Below are 22,221 nucleotides of genomic sequence, written 5' to 3' on the forward strand. Positions count from 1 at the left end.
TTCACCCGGACCTGACTCGGCTGTCTTTGACGGCGTGGCTGTTGAGAAGGCCATGTTAAGGTCCAGGGTGTTTTCCAGCTCTGTAGTGCGTACCATGTTACGAGCTCGGAAACCGTCTTCCGCAAGGATATATCATCGCGTGTGGCGTACGTTCTTCCAGTGGTGTCGACCGAGAGGTTATGCACCGCTGGAGTTTTGTCTGTCTCGGATACTCGCCTTCCTACAAACGGGACTAGATCATGGGCTTCGCCTTGCTTCTTTGAAGGTACAGGTTTCGGCCCTGTCTGTCTGGTTTCACCGTAGGATTGCTACAATCCCGGATGTGCGCACCTTTATGCATGGTGTTCTCCGCATTCAGCCGCCCTTTGTTCCACCTGTGGCGCCTTGGGATTTGGCTGTGGTCCTGAGGGCTCTCCAGGGACCGCCGTTTGAACCACTGGGCTCAGTGGATCTTAAATGGCTAACAGCTAAGACTGTTTTCCTTCTGGCCATTGCTTCGGCCAGACGTGTTTCTGATTTAGGGGCTCTTTCTTGTAGACCCCCTTTCTTGATTTTTCATGGGAACAGGGCAGTGCTCCGCACTCGGCCTGAATTTCTTCCCAAAGTTGTTTCCCAGCTTCATGTTAACGAGGAAATGGTTGTTCCGGCCTTTAACTCACCTGGCCTTTCAGTGAGTGAGGCCACTTTGGATGTTGTGCGGGCCTTAAGGACTTATGTTGACCGCACTTCTTCGTTTAGGAAGTCGTATGCCTTGTTTATCCTCTATGGCTTCCGTAAAAAGGGTTGGCCTGCTTCAAAGCAAACTTTGGCAGCCTGGATCCGTATGGCTATTTCTGAAACTTATCTTCATGAAGGTCTGCCGGTTCCTCCTTCTTTGAAGGCTCATTCCACTAGGTCTGTGGGTCCTTCGTGGGCAGCTCGACGTGGTGCCTCTGCAGTCCAGATCTGCAAGGTTGCTACGTGGTCCTCTGTCCATACCTTCGTGAGGTATTACAGGTTTGACACCTTCGCCTCTCAGGATGCTTCCTTCGGGCGGCGGATTCTCCTTTCAGCAAAGGAGCGTCTCCACCCTTAAAGGATACTGCTTTGGGACATCCCCAAGGTATCCTGTGGATACCCTATGGACCCTGAAGTAGAAAATATGAGATATGGTAAGAACTTACCTTTGTTATCTCTATTTCTACGAAGTCCATAGGGTTCAACAGGACTCCCGCCCTGTCGCACCTGTGCTGCAGATGGGCTTTGTTCTGGTCACCGGTTTTTCCGTCTCCCTCTGGTGAGAGTGTGATTCTTGTGTGTATCCAGATCTTCTTTCTCTCTCTTCCTTCTCCTCCTCCGGCCTATGGCTTGGTAACTAACTGAGGTGCCTTGGCTCGGGGGCGGGGTATAGGAGGGGGACCCTAGTGCATCCTGGGAGGCTGAAAGCTTAACTCTATGGTGCCCGATGACTGACGTCACACCTATACCCCAAGGTATCCTGTGGAACCCTATGGACTTCGTAGAAATAGAGATAACAAAGGTAAGTTCTTACCATATCTCATATTTTTTTCAGGGTGCGTTTTACATTTGTGATTTCTATTCACTTTCCATCCAACTCTACAAGAGCCCCACAAAATCTAACACATAACTGCCTTCTATAGTCCTATCGTTTGTATTGGCACTGATCACCTCTGTGTGCCTTAAAGAAGCAATATCAATTTTGTATCATTTACATTTATGATTAAATACATCATTTATAAGTATTGTTAAAACAGTTTATTACTGTAGCTTTCACTTTGCACTATTCTGCACAGTCACTACTTAAAATTAACAGTCACCAGTATGCATTTACCTGAGAGTGCAGGTTCACTTAATGCTGTTTGGCACTCAGATTTAGATGATGGGTGTTCTAGGGAAGAAGCCTGAGAGGCTTGTTAAAGGAGGTGCTGTCTGCAACTGCCCATTCCTTTTACTTTGTAAATTGGTGCCGGCTGACTATATTTTGTGGTTTTTGTGATGGACCGATGGATGTTTTTATGTTAAACATCCATGCTTTTACTATGCTATACGTATTATGAATGTTAATAGCAGCTCTTCATACAAATTTACCTTTTGACTCGTCACGCATAGTAAAGGCTACTATTTTTTAGCCTCACTGAAGCACTAAATAACCACTATTCATGAGGAAAAAGCTAGCTGCAGCCTTATAAATAAGCCCACACAATGACTGTGTGTAGATAGTATGCCCCCTTTGATTATTTAGCTGTTCTGCTGTTTAATACGCACATTGACAATACTTTTTTTTATGACTACTTATTATTTTATCAGTTTGCCCTCAATGTGTCACAGTTATAATGGGATTTCTGGTTAGCTATAATGGATAAAGTTACTTACTCATGTTTCTTCCTCCCACTATTCTTTACCTTATAGTACGAAAAAAAAGTTTATTTTCTTTTTCTCCGTTCACAGGAGAGACATTTTTCGACATTGACAGCGGGAGAAATGCCCCACTGCACTCCCCTCCTTCAGAACATTACACTATTGTTTTCAACACCTTTGTTATGATGCAGCTGTTTAATGAGATAAATGCCCGGAAGATCCATGGAGAACGCAATGTCTTTGATAGCATCTTCCGAAACCCCATCTTTTGTGCAGTGGTTGTGGGAACCTTTGCAGCACAGGTAACACAGTCCCAGCATTATGTGCACACGTATTCACCTAAGGGGGTATTTGTCAACTCTTCTAAAAATGAGAAATGGAGGTGTTCCCCAGAAACAAATAGGTTTCTAGCTATCATTTATTAGTACATTCAACAAAATGAAGCTAGAATCTGATCGGTTTTCCTTTTTGGATGCTCAGTCGGTCTTTCAATGTCCAGTTCCAAGAGTTCTTGGAAGAATCATTGGTTAATACAAACTGCTCATTGAAACATCAATGCCAACTAAGTCAATAATGCAGTGAGATGAACAAGCCAGACTCCCATGTCACAGTTATTTGGCTGCAGGGACTCTGCATATTTGTGTGTTTGGAAATTTATAACAGGCGAAGATTCATTAGTGCAAACTCTTTCTAGACACCCAATCCCTAATTGGACACAGTGGAAAAGCAATGTCCTAAAGATCACTACCCACATGCAAAGTAGACATGACTACCGAGTTTTCCTGCGTGAAATATAATTTCTGCCACAGTTAGAGGTGCTTTTTACAAATTTCACTTTATTGTGATTTTTCCTTTATCACCCAGAAAGGCCCCATCGGTTAATGGCAAAGAAAATCGGCCTCTTTAAGTAGAATTTTTGGCACACGTTTCTAAGGCACATTGCCTATTAATATTAGAAGTAAATATTAGAAGTAATTAAGTAGATTTTGATCCATGACTGCATTAATTGGTCTTTGGTCAAAATTGTAGCATTGCTCAATCTACTTTCTGAATAATATGAGTTCCATCACCTTTGCTATTTCCATGCTCCCAAGGAAAGCAGACTAAAGGGAAGGCATTCCGCTACTGCTCAGTTCCCATGTGCTGCAGCTCCCGTGAATATCAAAATAGTTCCCCTTTGAAAACAAATCATTGCATAAGCTCCGACTTCTTTTTGGTAATACATTTTCTTGTTTTTAATACATGTCTCCCTCCCTACTTGCAGATTGTGATTGTTGAATTTGGAGGAAAACCATTCAGTTGTTCTGGCCTTACCCTGTCTCAATGGTTCTGGTGCATATTTATTGGAGTTGGTGAGCTGTTATGGGGCCAGGTTAGTTCTCTCCCCCTCCCCTCTCTCTCTCATACAAAGTAGGGATCTGTCTGTTCGTTCGGGCTAATCTCTTGAACCACTGGACGGCTTTTGATGGGGATTGCTCCCTTTTGAAGCCGGGGCAGGTTGCTAGTGTGTGTGTGTGTGTATATACACACACAATGTGTATGTATGTATGTGTGTATGTGTGTGTGTGTGTGTGTGTGTGTGTGTATATATTTTGATAAATTTGTATTCCATATTATTTCCTTTGTGCACCTTTTCATATCTTGTTATCCTTGTTTACTCAGTTGTCACTACGTCACACTGATTTTCTCCTTTAATACTCTCCCTGTATTATTCTCCTGTCTATACAGTTAATCTGCACCGTTCCCACAAGCCGACTTAAGTTCTTAAAGGAGGCAGGCCATGGGCCAATGAAAGAAGATATTACACATGAGGAACTCCAAGAGGATACAGATGAGATTGACCATGCAGAAATGGAGCTCAGGAGAGGCCAAATCCTGTGGTTCAGAGGATTGAACCGGATACAAACTCAGGTACTATATCGACATCCAGGGGACATCGTCGAGAAATTGTCCAAGTTGATGTCCCCTGTAGTCAAATGAAAACAGACACAAAATCAATTACTTCATGCCAAACGTATGCTAACTTTAGTGCAAATCGATTTCATTAAAATAAACAAGTTAACGAAAACAACAATTTTGGCTGTATATATCACAGTCTACAGACACATAGAAAATAGAGATATCTATATCTATCTATCTATATATATATAAAAATTAACAAAATAGTCTCAAAATAAATCAAAACAAAACCATAGCAAAAAAAACCTAATACTAATAAAGCTAGGAAAGGAAAGAAAAAAACTTAAAGAAAAAAAAAAAAGACAAGTGCAGAAGAGAAAAAAAAGAGGGGTGGGAGGGAAATAAAGAAAAAAGGAGAAAGTGAGCAGCTTCAAATCCCACAGAAAACAAAAGAGAAAGAAAATGAGATCTGCCAAGTACAAGAGAACCAAATCAGTGCCGAAACCAGCGGGCCAAGGACCCAGAAGAATCTACAGACCGTAAGGAGGTATTAGGAGGGGTGATATGTGATAATATTCCTATAGGCCCCTGAGTCCTTGAAATCCACCCAGTGGAACCAAGTATCCCTGAAAACTGCATAGTTTCCTTCCGCAGAAGATAAAATATCTTCCATGTAGAAGTAGATTCTAGTAAACCAATCCCTAACCGTTGGAGGCGAGGAGGAGCGCAACCTTACCAGGATGACTGAATTCGCAGCGTTGTTTAGGTGAGACAACAGGGATTTTTTATATCTAGAGGTAGGGGCGGGGGGACAGGTGGAATAACCAAAACAACAGGTCAGAAGGAATCGGTTTTCCTATAATAATAGCAGAAAGTTTAAGAACCTCCGACCAAAATGGGTGGAGATGGGTGCATTGCCACGATATGTGAAATGGGTTGCCAGGGATGTTGGAGCACCAATCCCCATCTTGGAAAGTGTATCTGGGCACCTATACCAACGGGATATTAACTTGTACTGGGTCTCCCGAACACCAACACTAGGCGAGCAAGAAGCATGTGCCAAATTAAATATTTTAGCCCAGTTGGCTTCCCCCCACTTCCCTACCCAACTACAGATCCCAAGTTCTAGTGAAATGTGGTAGATGGAGACTCGCATCTTCTGAAAGAAAATTATGTATCAGCAAAATAGCATGAGAGGGTGCCGAGGGACCAGCACATAGGAGTTCGAAAGGCGTTAGAGTGGCATGAGGGGTGTTGGAGCCAAGAGAGTAGAGGAAGTGGTGAACCTGTAGGTATCGCCAGTATTCTCCCTGAGGTAAGTTCCATTTTCTCTGCCTATAAGCAAATGACGCAATTTTGCCCTCACCAGCTGGCCGACTCAAAAGAAGCCCACATCTAACCAGCAACGAAAAGCTTTGAGGTCCAACCCAGGAATAAAATGAACATTCCATAAGAAAGATAAGTACTGGGAAGTCATAGACGAGACAGAGGGATTCTTTCGAAGAGACCTCCAACAAGATAGCGTAGGACCAATGGTAGGATGGTAAGAGCTGGGGGGGGAAGGGAGCCATGGAACTATGGAAATGCGGATGTTAAAGCCTGTTTTTCTGTCTGAACCCATTGCTTCGGAGTATCTGTTCTAGACCATTCCAGAATTCTAGTTAGGTTACATGCGTGGTAGTACCCCTGAATATTGGGAAGCCATAGACCACCTCTATGCGTTGTCCTGTAGAGCAGATCTAGTTTCAGATGAGGTATCCCCCTTCCCCACACACAATCCCTAATAAGGGCCTGAATATCCATAAACCATCACTGGGGTATCCTTTTAGGTAAAGTTTGCAGAAGATACAGAATCTTTGGGATAGAATTAATTTTTAAAATGCCTAACCTCCCGAACCATGAAAAAGGTCTAGCTCTCCAAGATCGCAAATCTGAACGTATTTTGGCTAAAAGGGGAGTAAAATTAGTTTCGAACAAATGACCAAGGTCTCTAGTAATGACCACTCCAAGGTATTTCAATTGAGAGGCATGCCAGGCAAAGGGAAAAGCAGATTTACGTCCTGCCAACATTTGAGGTGAACCGTATGCTAACTTTAAAACAAATATTTAATGTGATCTACAGATGTGTCCACATACATCTATCCTCTGGGAGCTTCAAGTAGGGTTACACAAAACGTGCGACTTGGTAGCACCAAGTGTCTTTTCATTTCAGGCCTAGAGTCTGTTGTTTTTTTTAAGCTTGCAAATGGATTTTTTCGGTGGTTTACTATGCCTATGGATTTTATGCATCAATGTTTTTTTTTTTAATTTTATGAATTGTACTAAAAGCACAATGCAGGTGATTTCACAGAAACGTCTGGCGGAGTGCTAATTAGCCATGCAGATCGCATTCTCCATTATTATCAATGAGGCCTACGAACTGACCCCTATGTGCCTAACTCCAAAAAGCAAAGCTTTTCGAAGTTTGTCCTTTAGAGGCTTAAGCAGGAGAGAGATCTTTCGATCTCTCTCCCACAGTCACCGGCCAGCTGCAGAAGGTCTTTCACAAAAAAGTATTTTCACAAGAAAACGTCTACAATTTTCTGGGGCTATAACTCGCAGGGACTGTGGTTCCCCTTTGTGCTTAACGGGGACATTTTTATTAAACGAAAATATCACCCGCGATATGGATACTTAATAGTGAGAGTATTATTAGTACATAGGCCCTAAGTCACATATGTATCACTAATGCCTCAGTGAGAGGTACTGATTTTGAGTCTCCCCCAAATGTTCCTCTTGAACACTTGTGTTCACAGATTTAAATGAGAATATCAGGATGTCATTGTTGCCGGGGTACCCTAAAAAGAAATCATAATTTCTTCTTCAGGGTCCATAGGGATCCACAGGGATACCATGGGGTTAGGTGGAGGTAGGGACCAGACACCAGACAGTTAAAGCTGTTGGCACTCAGTAAGCACTGGTCCTTTCCCCTATACCCCATCTCCAAGCCAGAGGCCCTTCAGTTAGTTCTGGTGTCAACAGGAGTCAGATCACCATTTAGAATGTGGGCTGCATTAGGCAGCCCATATGCTTTTATTTATTTGATTTGTAGTTTTGACTTATTTTATCACTGAGTGTTCAACACCAGACTGTCCATGATACGTCTGTGCTGACACTCCATCACCTCTTCGGGCGTTGTGACTCCAGTTCCGTCTGGTACTCTCGACAGGCTCCCAGGGATCTTGCTAGTTGTCCCCGCGGGATGACCATAGACTGCAGCTCAGACACAGGAGATGGGTAAACCGGGTTACCGCTTGCGGGCAGTCTTTCCTCCGGTCTCGGGATGGACCGGAGGACGGTGAGTGTGTATACCGGGGTAGTCCGCGTGCTCCACTAAGACCACCAGGGTACATATGGTGTGGGAAACCAGCGTCCCTGGGTTCAATAATCAGCCAGGGGAGGCCAGCTTTCCCTGTTTAAGCGGCCCCTCCCGCAGATCAGGGCGCCAATCCGCAGGGTCTAAACCACACTGAGCTGCATTTCCTCTCCGGCCACGCCTCTCAGAGGTTTCCGGCGGCCATCTTCTCCAAGGCTCAGCCACAGCTATCTCAGGGAAACGCTGGGTCCAGATCCCCCTACATACCTCTCCCTGGAACTAGGTTATGTAGCGCTATAGCCTACCAGACATTAGAGCAGTGATTCCCAACCACGGTCCTCAAGGCACACTTAACAGTCCTGGTTTTAGTGATATCCATGCTTAAGCACAGATGGTTAAATCAAAATAACTGAGGTACTAATTAAGTCACCTGTGCCCAGCTATGGCTAGCCTTTAAACCAGGACTGTTAGTGTGCCTTGAGGACCGTGGTTGGGAACCCCTGCATTAGAGTCTGAGTAGTTGATTTTAGTGCCAATTGTGCAGTTACTTGTCTGCATTGTATGCGATCTGCTAGCGCTGTGTGTCTGTTTGATATTTTCATATGCTGTCAAACTTTGCCTATCACTTTTTTCTCTCTGTCTCCCTAACAATACCATTGTATAAAGGGTCCATATACACTTCATTTCTCATTGGAGTTGTGAAGTTATCACATACTGGGTCAGTTGCACTATACATAGTGCCATAAGTGTGCTGAAGTTCTACAGCTTAATACAGGCTTGAACAGGCTATTTATATTGCTTCCCCCTTGAGTTTGGCTTTTTCCACATACTCACCGGTTGTTTACTGCCTCATACCATAGTGCTATACTGCTCTACAATATGTCTAACACAGGCAAGAGTAAATAGTTTCTGCACCCACACTGCTCTCATGTAAGTCATGTGCAGCAGGATTAAATGAGGTTGATTTAATCCAAGAGGGACTTTGTGCCACCTGTTATAATAGACCTGGCCCATCAGTTCCCCAGTCCCTGTCCAAGAGCCCCCCTGGGCTTCCTTTACTCAGGTGCTAAATACACTTGTTGACCACCAAACAATCCACGGCTGTTAAAAATTTATTACAGGGTGAGAAATCATTACCTGTTTTCCTATCAGTCCATCCTCCTCCAAGATTCTGAGGTGTCCTCTTACAAGGCGGGAGAGGCTGATTTATCTACTTCTGAGTCTCCCTCAGGGGAAGAGGAACTGCAGGAAAAGATTAATATTCCTGCCCTAGTACGAGCAGTTAGAGATATACCTCACATAGAAGATGATGAACCCGCTCCGAAGTCAAAATACCCCCTTTTTGAAAAACAAAAGGTTAATCTGCAGAGTTCCCTATATCTGATCCAGTGGCGTAACTAAGGGGGGTCGAGCAGGGCGTGTGCCCTGGGCACCCTAGGATCAGCGAGGGGGGGGAGGGGCTGGGGGGGATCGGTGTCGTTGGTGGGGTGGTGGTTTGGGCGACGCCGGCCCCGGTCCGGCCCGCCCTAGTTAGGCAGTGTAGCGCCGACCGCAGTGTGTGCAGTGAGCGCTACACATTTACACAGGACCAGTGCTAGGCTTCCAGCGCCGGTCCTGTGCTGCACAGCCGAGCCCCTTCCCTCCCCCTGAGCGCTTACCCAATAGTGCCAGGAGGAGGGTGTGAGGCGGGCTCAGGCTGTGCTAACACACACATCGCCACCAGCTCTGGCGACGATGTGTGTGTTAACCAGCAGCCAATGAGAGTCAGACTACTCTCATTGGCGGCTGCTACTGCACACACATCACCGCCGAGCGACAGCGATGTGTGTAAATCAGCAGCCAATGAGAGTCAGACAGACTCTCATTGACTGCTGTAGCGCCCACTGGAAGAGCCGGGCTGGAGCTCACTCATGAGCCTGGGAGGACTGACGTGCAGTGGGAGCAGTGACCGGAGCCGGAGCGTGGATTCAGGTAAGTGTATTTTTTTTTCATTTTTTTTGTAACTTGTGTGTCTGCACTGTGGGGGTGGGGGTCTACTACTACTGGAGACACCATTACTGGGGGGGAGCTACTACCATTGGGGACACCATTATTGAGGGGGAGCTGCTACTACTACTGAGGACACCATTACTGGGGGGGAGCTACTACTACTGGGGGCACCATTACTGGGGGGGAGCTACTACTACTACTCTGGAGACTAGTACTGGGGGAACCATTACTGGGGGGGGAGCTACTACTGGGGGAACCATTACTGGGGGGGGGAGCTACTACTGGGGACACCATTACAGGGGGGGGGGCACCATTACTGGGGCGAGCTACTACTACTGGGGGCACCATTACTGGGGGAGACCTACTACTACTGGGGGCACCATTACTGGGGGAGACCTACTACTACTGGGGGGGGCTACTACTGGGGGCACTGCTTCGGAAGGGAGAACCTCTACCGGGGAGGAAAACTACTTCTGGGGGCACTATATAAGGGGCTTACTACTAGGGAACCACTACGGGGGGCACTAAATAGGAAGGACCACTACAGGGGGCACTGGATAGGGGAGATCACTGCTGGGGCATTGCATAAGGGGGACCACTACTGGGGGCACTGTATAAGGGGCACTACTGGGGTCAAGATGCATTTGGAAAGGAATGTTCAGAGTGACGATAGAGGGGTGTGTCATGTTGACATGCCCAATTTTTAAGTGACCACGCCCATTTTTCAACTTCGGCGCATGCACATAGTAGAAGGGGGGGGACTCCATTTTTACATTTGCCCTGGGCTCCAAATACCCTAGTTACGCCATTGATCTGATCAGCTAGTTGAACATTTGATGGCTGCCTGGCAGATGCCCGTTAAAAGGTTTCAGCCACATAAAAGACTGACTGACTCCCCCGGCAGTGGACTCTCATATCACGCATTGATCAAGAGTTCTACTTTACCTATTCCGTCTGCTTCCTCTCAGAAGGATCCCACGGATAAAAAGGTTGAAGCTGGTCTGAAATGTATGTATTCTCTTTCAGGAGCCTCTGCTCGCCCATCCATGGCTATTGCTTGGGTGGCTAAAGCAATTGAAGGCTGGACAGACGCCCTTGAGGAGTTCCTCCCTGAGGACGCCTCTCAGGACATGCTTTCCCTTATTGCTCACATTAGAGATGCAGCTTCATATATAGGGGATGCTACGCTGTTAGGAGTCTTCTAACCTCAAGAATATTGTCCATGTCAGTGTCTGTCCGTCGCTCTCTGTGGCTGCGGTCCTGGAAGGCGGATGCAGACTCTAAGAAGACCTTAGAATCGCTCCCTTACACAGGGGACATTCTTTTTGGCCCTGACTTTGACAAGATGGTCATCTCTTTGGCGGCCTCTAAGACTGCTTTTCTGCCATCTGCAACGGCTGCTAAACAGACGTCTTTTAAAGTCTTTCATCCCCAAGGAAAACCTAGTCCTTTACTCAACAGCAGGCTTCCTATAAGCCAAACCTCAGTCCAAGCAGGCTTGGGCCACCTGCCGTCCTGCTGCTAAATCATCCTACCCTGGGATCCCCCTCTGGGGGATCGCAGGGTAGGAGGCCGACTTCTTCTCTTTGCCCAGAGCTGGCATCAAATTATCTCAGATGCTTGGGTACAGGAAGTGGTCTCTTACGAGTACGCACTCTTTCCTAAGACGACCACCCCACCAGTTTTTCTGCATAGGCCCTCAGTCGGACCCAATCAAGGCCCTGCTTGTACAAAAGGCTATTCAGTCATTACAGCAGGCGGGGGTGATGGTTCCGGTCCCCCTATCTCAGAGAGGGACAGGTTATTATTCCACCTTGTTTCTGGTCAGAAGCCATATGGGTTTTACCGGCCTGTTCTCAACCTCAAATCCCTGACCTTATTTATCAGGGTGCCCAGGTTTCAAATGGAAACCCTGCGCTCTATAGTCCTAGCTATGGAGCCTGGGGACTTTATGGTGCCACTGGATATTCAGGACGCTTACCTACATATATACCTAAAGTGCCTCACCAGATATTTCTCAGGTTTGCTGTTCTACAGCAACATTTCTAGCTCCAGGCTCTGCCCCACAGGTTTTTACCAGGATTATGACAGTTATGGCAGCTCACCTCCATTGTCAGGGAGTCAGACTGCTACCACACCTGATACCTGGACGATCTCTTGCTATTAGCACGCTCCCCAGAGGTTCTTCAGCAACATCTTCAGGTTACCATTGCCTTTCTGCAGAATCACGGCTGGTTAATCAATTGGCAGAAACGTGGTTTCTTCACAAAGAATGGTCCATCTGGGGTCTCTCCTAGATTCTCATGCTCAAAGAATCTTCCTAACAGCGGACAAGATCTCCACACTGCAACAACGTGTATGCAGACTACTCCACAGTTGCCGAGTATCCATTCACTCAGCAATGCAGGTCCTGGGATCCATGGTCTCCACCTTCAACATGGTGGAGTATGCCCAATTCCACTCAAGACCTCTGCAACTCCTGCTCCTCTCGATTAAAGTCCCGAACAATGGTTTTCTATACAAAGGTTTGTCTGTCCCTCTCATGGTGGTTACAGATGTCTCACTTAACCAGAGGACACCCCTTCTGGGTCCCGGACTGGGTGATCCTGACGATGGATGCTAGTCTTGGGTTGAGGTGTGGTGACCAGGCCACATTAATTCCAGGACCGCTGGACACCGTCGAGACAGCTCTACCAATCAACATGTTGGAACTCCAAGCAGTGTACAAAGCCCTCACGCTGGCGCAATATATTCTTCAGGGACGACCTGTATAAGTACAATCCAACAACACCACGGCAGTAGCCTACAGCAATCACCAAGGAGGCACTCCAAATCGGGCAGCCATGTCAGAAGTGGTTCACATTCTCACATGGGCAGAAAAAAAAAAAACCCTTCCGGCAATCTCAGCAGTGTTCATTCCCAGAGTTCTGAATTGGGAAGTGGACTTCCTTAGCTGTCACAATGTACAGGCCAGGGAATGGTCTCTCCACCCAGAAGTGTTGGACAAGTGGGGCCTACCAGAGGTGGACCTCCTAACCTCTCGACACAATCACAAGTTGATAGTGTACGGATCAAGAACAAGGGATGCTGCGGCAGCTTCGTAGACGATTGTCCATAATGTGGACCTTTCGGTTGGTGTACCTGTTAACTCCAGTCTCCCTCCTTCCTCGCGTTCTTTGGAAGTTCAAACACGACAGAGGCACTGTCCTTCTGGTGGCTCCAGCGTGGCCCATCGATGCTCCTCTTCTGCTGCCTCAACGGTCGGATCTGTTATCTCGCGGTCCTTGTCTACACCCGGACTTCTGTCGTCTGTCTTTGACAGTGTGGCTCTTGAGACATCCCTCAAGGGATTTTCTCGAGCTGTAGTAGAGACTATGCTCAGGGCGCGTAAAACGGCTATGCCCGTATCTATCACAGAGTGTGGCATACTTACTTCCAGTGGTGTAATGCCAGAAGTTATGACCTGCATGTTTTTAGGGTCTCTAGAGTCCTTGCCTTCCTTCAGGCTGGACTGGACCTTGAACTTCGCCTGGCCTCACTTAATGGTCATGTCTCTGCTTTGTCTATCTGGTTCCAACGCAAATTGCTAAACTACCGGATGTTCACACCTTTGTACAGGGTGTTCTCTGCATTCAACCTCCCTTTGTGGTTCTTCAGGCTCTGCACTACCCTCCGTTTGAACTTCTGGAATTGGGATCTCAAATGGTTAACAGTGAAGATCATCTTCCTACTGGCTGTTGCCTCTGCCCGTAGGGTGTCAGACTTGGGGCACTGTCGTGTCACTCCCCATTTCTGATTTTTCATCCAGATAGGGCGGTTCTTCTTACTCGCCCTGGTTTTCTTCCCAAGGTGGTCTCTCAATTCCATATCAATGAGGAAATTGTAGTCCCGACCTTCTGTTGTTTTGGCTGGTGAGGGCTTCCTTAGATGTGGTCTGTGCCCTCAGGATCTACGTGGACCGTACCTGTTCTTTTAGGAAAACAGATTCTCTATTTGTCCTCTATGGATTTCACAAGAAGGGCTCGCCAGCTAACAAATAGACCCTTGCCTGATGGATTCGCATGGCTATCTCACAGTCTTACTTGCAGAAGGGTATCCCTGTGCCAGCTAACATTACTGCTCAATCCACTTGCTCTGTGGGACCTTTGTGGGCAGCTCGCCGTGGCGCCTTGGCTGAACAGCTTTGTAAGGCGGCCACGTGGTCTTCTGTTAACACCTTTTCTGAGGTTCTATGCCTTTGATACATTTGCTTCAGGATGCTTCATTTGGGCACCGGATACTCCTGTCAGCTCAGGAGCGTCCCCGCCCTTGAATACTGCTATGGGACATCCCCATGGTATCCCCGTGTATTCCTATGGACCCTGAAGAATAAAATGAGAGTTATGGTAAAACTTACCGTTTGTTAACTCTTTCTTCGAAGTCCATAGGGTGCCCTTCCTGACGCCCCTGGCTTCTCTGGGTTGGTTTTCCTGGTCACCGGTCTCTGGCTCCCTTGTGAGAGTATTTTTCTTCTGTGTACGACTGTCCTCCTCCTGCCATTGGCTTGCTAACTAACTGAAGGGCTTCTTGCTTGGGGGAATCCTGGGAGTCAACAGCTTTAACTATCTGGGGTCTGCTCCACCTAAACCCCATGGTATCCCTGTGGACCCTATGGACTTTGAAGAAAGAAAGTTAACAAAGGTAAGTTTTACCTTAACTCTCATTTTCAGTCTATCATGGTCAATATTTTACACATGCGATCTTTTCAGGGATTATTTGAATTTCTTTCATGAAACTTTATGATTCCAGTATTGTTGAAAGGTGTTTTTTTTGTTACTGATATCTCTGAAAAATATAATAGTCAAGCTTTCAAAAGATCCAGATTCTTCCTTTAAAGTACCACACTGTATTGATCATGCTTTTATTACTGTCAGAAGTAGATATTGCATATTAGCAGTCTCTAAAATTTCCTGGAAATATCACTATCCCACAATAATAATCGCCATTTACACTGCATATTTTCATTTATATATTAAATACTATTCTTTTTTGTCCTGATGTGCCGTAAACCCTGCAATAAATGTTTCAAATTTAAAATCATGATCAACGCAGAAATTGGGAGACTGATCTCTAAATAAATACAGAGGATCTTTAGAAGATTGGCGTTTTCTAATAAAGACGAAGAAGTCAAATGATCTGTTTACAAATGCTAACATACAGTTTCTTACTTACGTTTTCATAGTTTCTACACAAATCTATTTGTATGAGGTAAAATAAGCTAAAGGTAATTTACAAAACGGGAAAACTGTGCATATACTGTATTATAACCTGTTTTATATATGCTGTGCCTACCTCTGTGAAAATGCAACTGTTTTGTGGATTTACAGTAGAAGATGGCGGTGTTTGCAGGGGCCCAAACATTTTGCATTTTTTAACAGTAAGAGCTGGAATTTGGGCCAACCTTGCTGAGTGCCGGCTTGGCTGAATGTAAAGTACTATTTACACTGCAGTAAAGTGGACTTCACTTCTGTCAAGACAGATTCTTTACAACACCATACACTAGCAGCAGCCCAGTAGACTGTACAAAAAAAGATTTATGTGCTAACCTTTTCTTCGATTCCATAGGGGACGCAAGCTTTATTCTGGGTATAGGTTGGTGGGTAGGAGTCTGGGCACCACATAGTTAACTTATTCACCACAGCCCTGTCTGCCCCTATAGTGTTCACTCTAGCTCCGGTGGCAGGCAGGGCGCTGGACCTAGAGAGGGCACTTCTGCGCGCACACCTGAAAAGGGGGCGTGGTCATTGAAAAGGGGGCATATCTATAAGACGCGTCCCCTTTTCATCACTACTGGGGGCGTGCCCGGCACTTACGGACATGCCAGGAAGCCCCCAAGCACTGCTGACAGGTAGAATAGATGCCGGGCGCATGCGCCCAGCATCTATTCATCAGCAGTAACTTAGGGTTAAGGTTCCTAGCTGAACACCAGTCAAAGTAAGTCCTCAAAACCTGATGTAAATTCTAGCTGAAGAGGGCTTACTGGCATTTAGCATAGTGTTAATGACTGACGTGGAGAACCTCTTAACTCTCAAGACGGATGTTGCAAGAGCCACCCCATCAAAGCGAGACGGGCCAGATCTGGCTGAAAGCAGGGGCCCTGAGATAGCAAATCTGGCCGCAGTGGAAGACAGAGATGCGTAGACGGAGAGGCCTTTAAGATCCACGTACCATGCCCTATGCAACCAACCGGGAGCCATCATCGTGCCGCCCTCCAACTTCAACTTGCGGATGACCATGCGGATTCAGAGAGATTGGAGGGAAGATGTATAGGAGCGAGAAGGTCCACTGAACCGCCAAAGCGTCCACCACCAGAAAGGTCTCTAGAGCATGAGCAGTACCTCAGAACCTGGAGATTGTCAATACGCCATCATATTAATGTCCAGGAGGCCACAGCGAAGAACCAGGAGTTGAAAGAAGTCAGGATGTAGGGCTCATTCGCCCGAATAAACATCCTGACGGCTTAGGAAGTCCGCTTCTCAATTTTGCACCCCGGGAATGTAAACCGCCGACAGTGATGGAAGATGCCTTTCCGCCCACAGGAGAATGGGACTGACCTCCCTCATGACAGCGCGACTACAAGTGCCATCCTGATGGTTTATGTCGACGACAGCCGTCCTGTTGACTGACTGTACCTGGACTGGGCAATTCTGGAGGAGAGGCAAAGCCAGACAAGGAGATCTGTAAACTGCTCGGAGCACCAGAATGTTGATCAGCAATTGGCTCTCCTGAGCCGATCACTGACTGTGAAAGGTTTGCTGACATGACACCGCCCCCCACCCCCTGAAGACCTGCGTTGGTGGTGAGGAGGACCCAATCCTGAACCTAAAAGGGGCGTCCCCTGGTCAGATGGGACCCCTGGAGCCACCATAAGAGGGAGTGACGCACTTCCCGAGAGAGCACATTTGAGACCTGAGCTGTAGATGGGATTTGTTCCACTGGGCTAGAATCTCCAACTGGAAAGACTGCCAATTAAACAGGGCATACTCCACCATGTCGAAGGTGGAAACCAGAGAGTCCAGAATCTGCATGTAAGAGTGAACTGACCCCCTATGATGATGCAGAAATAAACAAATGTTGGACTGTAAGCCCTCAACCTTGTCCGCAGGTAGGAGCTCCGACTGAGCCTTGGAGTCCAGCAAGGCCCCCATGCACCATTTCCTGAAAAGGAGTTGGAGAGGATTTCTTCCAATTGTTGACCCATCCATGAGCCCAGAGATGATCTACCGTGACCTGAACGTGCTCCTTGAGAACCTCCGGAGGCTTGGCCAGAAGAGGCAAGTCATCCAGCTAGAGAAATATTCGGATTCCCCTGCTCCGAAGATGAGCCGCCATGACCTTCGTGAAAACACGTGATGCTGTGGAAAGTAGAAATGGCAGAGCCTGAAACTGGAAATGATCCTCCTGGACCGCAAACCTGAGGAATCACTGGTGACTGAGATGGATGGGAACATGCAAATAGGGCATCCTGGATGTCTAAGGAAGCTATGAAGTCCTCCCGGCTCCTTGGCTAAAATAATGGAGCGAAGCGATTCCATTCGGAACTTGGGAATCGTCAAGTACCCATTCAGAGACTTCAGGTTGACAATCGGTCGGAAGGACCTGTTCAGCTTCAGAACCAGAAACAGACTAGCATAGAAGCCTGTGCCCCGCTGAGACGCAGCAACCGGAACAATGACCCTGGAGGCCAGTAGCAAGCGAATGGACTCCCTCAATGCTCCTGCTTTTTATTGGTCTGTGGGGAAAAAAACTGGGTCGGAGATTGCCCATGAAAGGTTATCGCGTAACCCTGGGAGACCACCTCACTTACCCAGGTGTCCTCCGTAGTCGCAATCCAAATTTCAGAAAAAAGAAGCCGGCCTCCCATGCTGGGAGGCTGGCTTCCTAGGTGGTAGCCTTCCCCATCATGCAGAAGGCTTGATGGCTGGCTTAGCAGCCGGGCGTTTGGTAGACCAGGGTTGCTTACCTGCTGGTTTAGCACTTTTAGCACACAAGAAAAACAGTTAATAGTAATACAAAACAATGCAGGACAAGGACATGGCTTATAAACATTGCTGAATAACACAAGCAGCAGGGCCTCAGAACCAAATGTTCAGTGACAATTGTGGAGTTAGGAATAAATGATACTATAAGTAGGGGGAGGAGAAGCACGTGAGGGACAAGGAGGAGACTCCCATTTAACCCGATCGGCAGCCGGCGATCAATCATTAAGGCAGTAATGCGCTTAGAGACCTGGAAGCACCTATTAGGATGGGACAATGCCTCCACCAAACAGTCTTCTTTTGATGTTTAAACACTGGGGCATTGGACATAGGGGCCAGATCCACATCCTTGATCAGCAGAACTGATTTAACTGCTTTTATCAAAGAAACTACGTCCACCTGAGGTTATAGAATGGGACTCAACATCAGAGGCTCCAGATATGTTTTCCTCATGGTCAGAGGAAACATCAGAGTCTGATTCAATATCCGACAGTGGTGTAGAGCTGTCCCTTTTAGAAGGCTTACGCTTAGAAGCGCGCTCCCTGTCCAGCATCTGTTTGAAAGCTTCTGACACCTGCGCCAAACCCTCAACTGACCGTGTAAAGGACTGCATCTAGGGAGGCTCCACAGCAGAGGGCAGCAAAGGTGATGGTATCACATTGGATAATTGGGCCATGCCTGAGTGGACCCCAGGGATGAGAGCCTATCAACTACCTGCAACATTCCTGGGATAGCGTGGAAACCCAAGCCGGTTCTTGGCTGGCAGAACCTCCTGCTGTGGGGTTGTAAAACAGCTAACACAAAGACCATCGTGGTCTCGATCTATGAAGAAAACAGCGGCACAGGACCTACAATTCCGCATCACAGAGGCACCAACCTCCCTGGGAGCTTTACCCCTGGAAGACATTGTACAGAAATCCAAGGAGGTCCCCACATACCAGAGCCAGGAACTGTGATGTGCCAATAAGGGTAGAGCAATGAATGTAAGGCCAATAGAAAAAAAAAAGTGGGGCTATACAGAGAACTAGACTATACAAAGTACACTAAACCGTGATTGCACAGTAGAAATAGGCAATAAGCGCTCAACAAACCAACCCCAATAGGGGAGGAAGGAGCTAAATCTATAACCTGACCACTGAGTGCGAGGAACACAGGGAGACCAGGAGCCTGCACTCTCCAGAGACGAGGTGCACCAGCAGGTACTGTGAAATTTGTTGCCCAGGAGCGGAGAAAAGAGGAGTGACCCTGAGATGGAATGCCTCTTAAGGGATAGCACCAAGGGGCGGAGGAGGAGCCAACAGGGAGAGCCTACCTCCCCCTTCTGGTATGGACCCCAGGGCATAAAGGCCACCTACACCGCTGCGCCCCATTGCCCAGCTGCCCTGGTGATCTAGTGGGGATGCGGAGAGGTCCTAGGTTCCCACTGCCAGTACCGCCGGTGTCTCCCTGACCGGCAGTGAGAACCCGCGACCACGTGTCTCCCTGCAAGTGGGGAGCCGCCTTACCTGTCCCCTGGTGCTGCGGCTTGCAGCTCCTTGTCCGGAACTCCGACCGAAGATGTTGACCCAGTCGCCAGCGCTGAGGCCGCCGGAGCTGGGTTCATGGAGTGCTGGTCACTCAGTGGAAAATAAAAAGTGAAGAAAAAAAAAACAACTTACAGAGAGTGCTGCTGCTGCTGCAGGCACCAACATTAAACTGAGGTGGCTGGGGGCGGCCTATAGGGGGAGGGGGGAGCCTGGGCTTTGGTGAACTAGTTAACTATGTGGTGCCCAGACTCCTACCCACCAACTTACAGTATACCCAGCGTAAAGCCTGTGTCCCCTATGGAGTAAGAAGAAATAACCTTATGTAATTTACTTTTTACTCTTCCCATAATAAGTGGCACAATTATTTTACAGTATGTAGTCCAATACACCATTCCAGTGATAAAAGAGATTGGATAGACAAATTAATAGTTAAATAGCTGGAAAAACAAACAGTAATACATGTATTAGTCCCTTCTATTTACAACTTTTCTTATACATTACAGGGTCCCGTAGTAGCCTCATGCAATGTTTCTGCACATAAAAACAGCAAAACATTGCCCATACATGCCGAGGTGCCGGCAGAAACTAGGGAAGATTAATGCCATAAACATCTTTTTGAACCCCTTGTGTGCAGCATCTTTTTAACTTGTGGTTAATTGAATCAGCCCCATAATATATGATTAAACTCCAGATTTGGTTCCGGAGCTTTCCAGCTGTATGCTCTGGAATCAAATTACAGCCAGAGCAACAATTAGAATCAAGTTTCTGGAAAACAATGTTATTTAAAGTCCTTGATTTTTTTTTCCATCATTCTGGCAGACTGGGTCTGCTGAGAAGAGATAAGGTCACTAAGCAGCTTAGTGTCGGTCAACTTGGGATCTTTTCTGGCTCTTGCTTGTGCCTTGTGGTGTCTTGGGAATCTCATTTCACTTGTCAAATAACAATTTTCTTCTTTTCTATTTCTGATGTTTGTTAATAAAAAAAATAATTATTATCCAAAATTACTTTCTTTTCTTCTGCTATTCCCTCTCTTTCTCTCTTTTTTTTTTTTTTTTTCTTCTTAATCTTCTATGACCTATTTTAGTTTCTTTGTCTCCCTTTCTTCTCGTAGCCAAGGGTTAACGATGTACCAACTAGATGCAAATCTATGGCCAGTAACTACATGATTGTAACCCATAGCAACAGATCAGAGTTTTGTTCTGTCAATTCAGTGTAATAAAAGCAAGCAATTGTTGTTGCCTAAATTTGCAGCAATTTGGAACATCATGCTCTTGTGTTTATTTTATTCATCCCCTCCCTAATTTCATTCTGTTTTTTTTTGTTATATTCACCTCCTTCCTGTATTGTACAGAATTCTGTATTTTTTCTGACTTTCTTGCTGTATCTGTATCTGTCTTCTTTCTCTTTCTCTCTTGCTCTCGTTCTCTCTCTTTCGTTCTCTCTCTTGCTCTCGTTCTCTCTCTCATTCTCTCTCACTCATTCTCGCTCTTGTTCTCTCTCTCTCTCTCGCTCTCCCTCCCTCTTTTCTCTTTTTTTTCTGTTCATCTCTCTCCTTTGTCTTTCTGGGTCTGATTCAGAGTTGGATGCAATTGATGTTGGTGCTGCATGATCGGTAGCAGCGGATCTAAGAAGTTATGTTAATACAGTAAAAAGATACCCACTGTCGGCTTCTCAGATCTGCTGCTTGCGGATGGGATCACCATTGGCAACATCGGGCGGCTCATTGGGCATCTGAGCAACCAGATACCCATGCGCAAGGACAGTGCGGCTCCTGTGCATGCACAGGTCTTAAAGCATCTGTCAATTGTGACTGAACTGCCACAGCATCTGGGCATGAATCATGCCCTTTGTCTCCATGTCTCTCTCTCTCTCTCTCTCTCTCTCTCTCTCTCTCTCTCTCTCTCTCCTCTCTCTCCTCCTCTCTCTCCTCTTCTCTCTCTCTCCCCCTCTTTTTTTATATTTTTTGCCCTTTCTTTCTCTCTCTCTCCTTGCTTCTTCCTCTGACTTTGGTGTGTCTCCCTCTGATTCCTTACAGATGGACGTAGTTTATACATTCCAGACGGGCGGTACCTCTTTACAAGGGGCTCTGAGGCGCCAGCCTTCCACCATTAGCCAGCACATCGATGCTAAACATGTCTCTAGCCCAACACATGTAGCTCTGTCCTCTGCTACCTCTCCCCCAGCCACTTCTGCTGCTGCTGCTTCTGTGGGCAGTGAGTTCAACACTATTTAAATGCATGCTGTGCACTTCGGCTGCTGGTCACTGCTCTATCTGTCTCTAACACTGTCACTATCCAAATAACCTAATCATCTAATACAGGGATTGATGTGATGCGAATTGTTCTTTCCTTTTTATTTTTTTATTCTATTTTTTTTTTCTTTGTTTTTGTTCTCTTCTTATTTTGTGATGCCTTTCTCCCCACAGGTGGTGGATTGCTTTTTCCATACACAGCTGGACTAGTGGAAGGGAGGGTCTTTCTCTTGGGAATAGTGCTGATGTCATTATTTTGTAGACTGTGACTTAATCTTCCTCATTTATAAAATTGGGCTTTTTATTATAAATGGATAGATGCATAGATAGATGTAGTTTTTGCATAGGGAAAATATATTCTTAAAGAAAAAACATTCAGCAATGATCAGTTTTGTAGGCATTGGCATAAATCATGAATTGCAAGTAGGTTGTTCAGACAGGTGTTTTCATTTGCATCTCACAGGTCTTCTACCGAGTCCTGACATTTATTAGTGTGACCTTTCAAAATATTATAATTTTATATAATTTTTTTACTTTTAAAAAAACAAAAAGTATTTTTTTTGTTTTTCTATTAATTCATGTAATTCTACTTTGCCTTGCTATGCCCCGTTTCTTTCAGTAACTAGAATTTTAAATTAAAGTTTGATGTCAGAGAAAAGCCACAGTTTCTATTCTAGATACTGTACCTCATAACATTATTTCGTTTACTCTGCATGATTTATTTCCTCCTTTCTTTTTTTTATATTATGTCCCCATTTGCTGGCCTTGAATGTTTTTTTTAAGCTGTTCTTTCCATATAAATATTGCTTTGTAATTAAACAAAGG

The 22,221-nt window shown here is 46.1% G+C and overlaps 1 protein-coding gene across 4 annotated transcripts in view; it reads left to right on the forward strand.

Annotated features, from left to right (window-relative positions):
• The window catches only part of ATP2B4 (ATPase plasma membrane Ca2+ transporting 4), a 202,545-nt gene that overhangs the window by 173,919 nt on the left and 6,405 nt on the right, over positions 1 to 22,221 (forward strand). For 2 of the 4 annotated variants that reach the window (XM_088458186.1, XM_088458187.1), the window contains 4 exons: positions 2,449 to 2,660; positions 3,623 to 3,730; positions 4,087 to 4,269; positions 21,181 to 21,358. In XM_088458186.1, coding sequence (XP_088314312.1) covers positions 2,449 to 2,660; positions 3,623 to 3,730; positions 4,087 to 4,269; positions 21,181 to 21,358 — 681 coding nt within the window. The remainder of the gene's footprint in view (positions 1 to 2,448; positions 2,661 to 3,622; positions 3,731 to 4,086; positions 4,270 to 21,180; positions 21,359 to 22,221) is intronic. The other 2 variants (XM_088458184.1, XM_088458185.1) reach the window with 1 other exon arrangement.

This window comes from Taudactylus pleione, unplaced genomic scaffold (assembly GCF_031769625.1).
Source record: "Taudactylus pleione unplaced genomic scaffold, aTauple2 ptg000814l, whole genome shotgun sequence".
Lineage (NCBI taxonomy): Eukaryota > Metazoa > Chordata > Amphibia > Anura > Myobatrachidae > Taudactylus > Taudactylus pleione.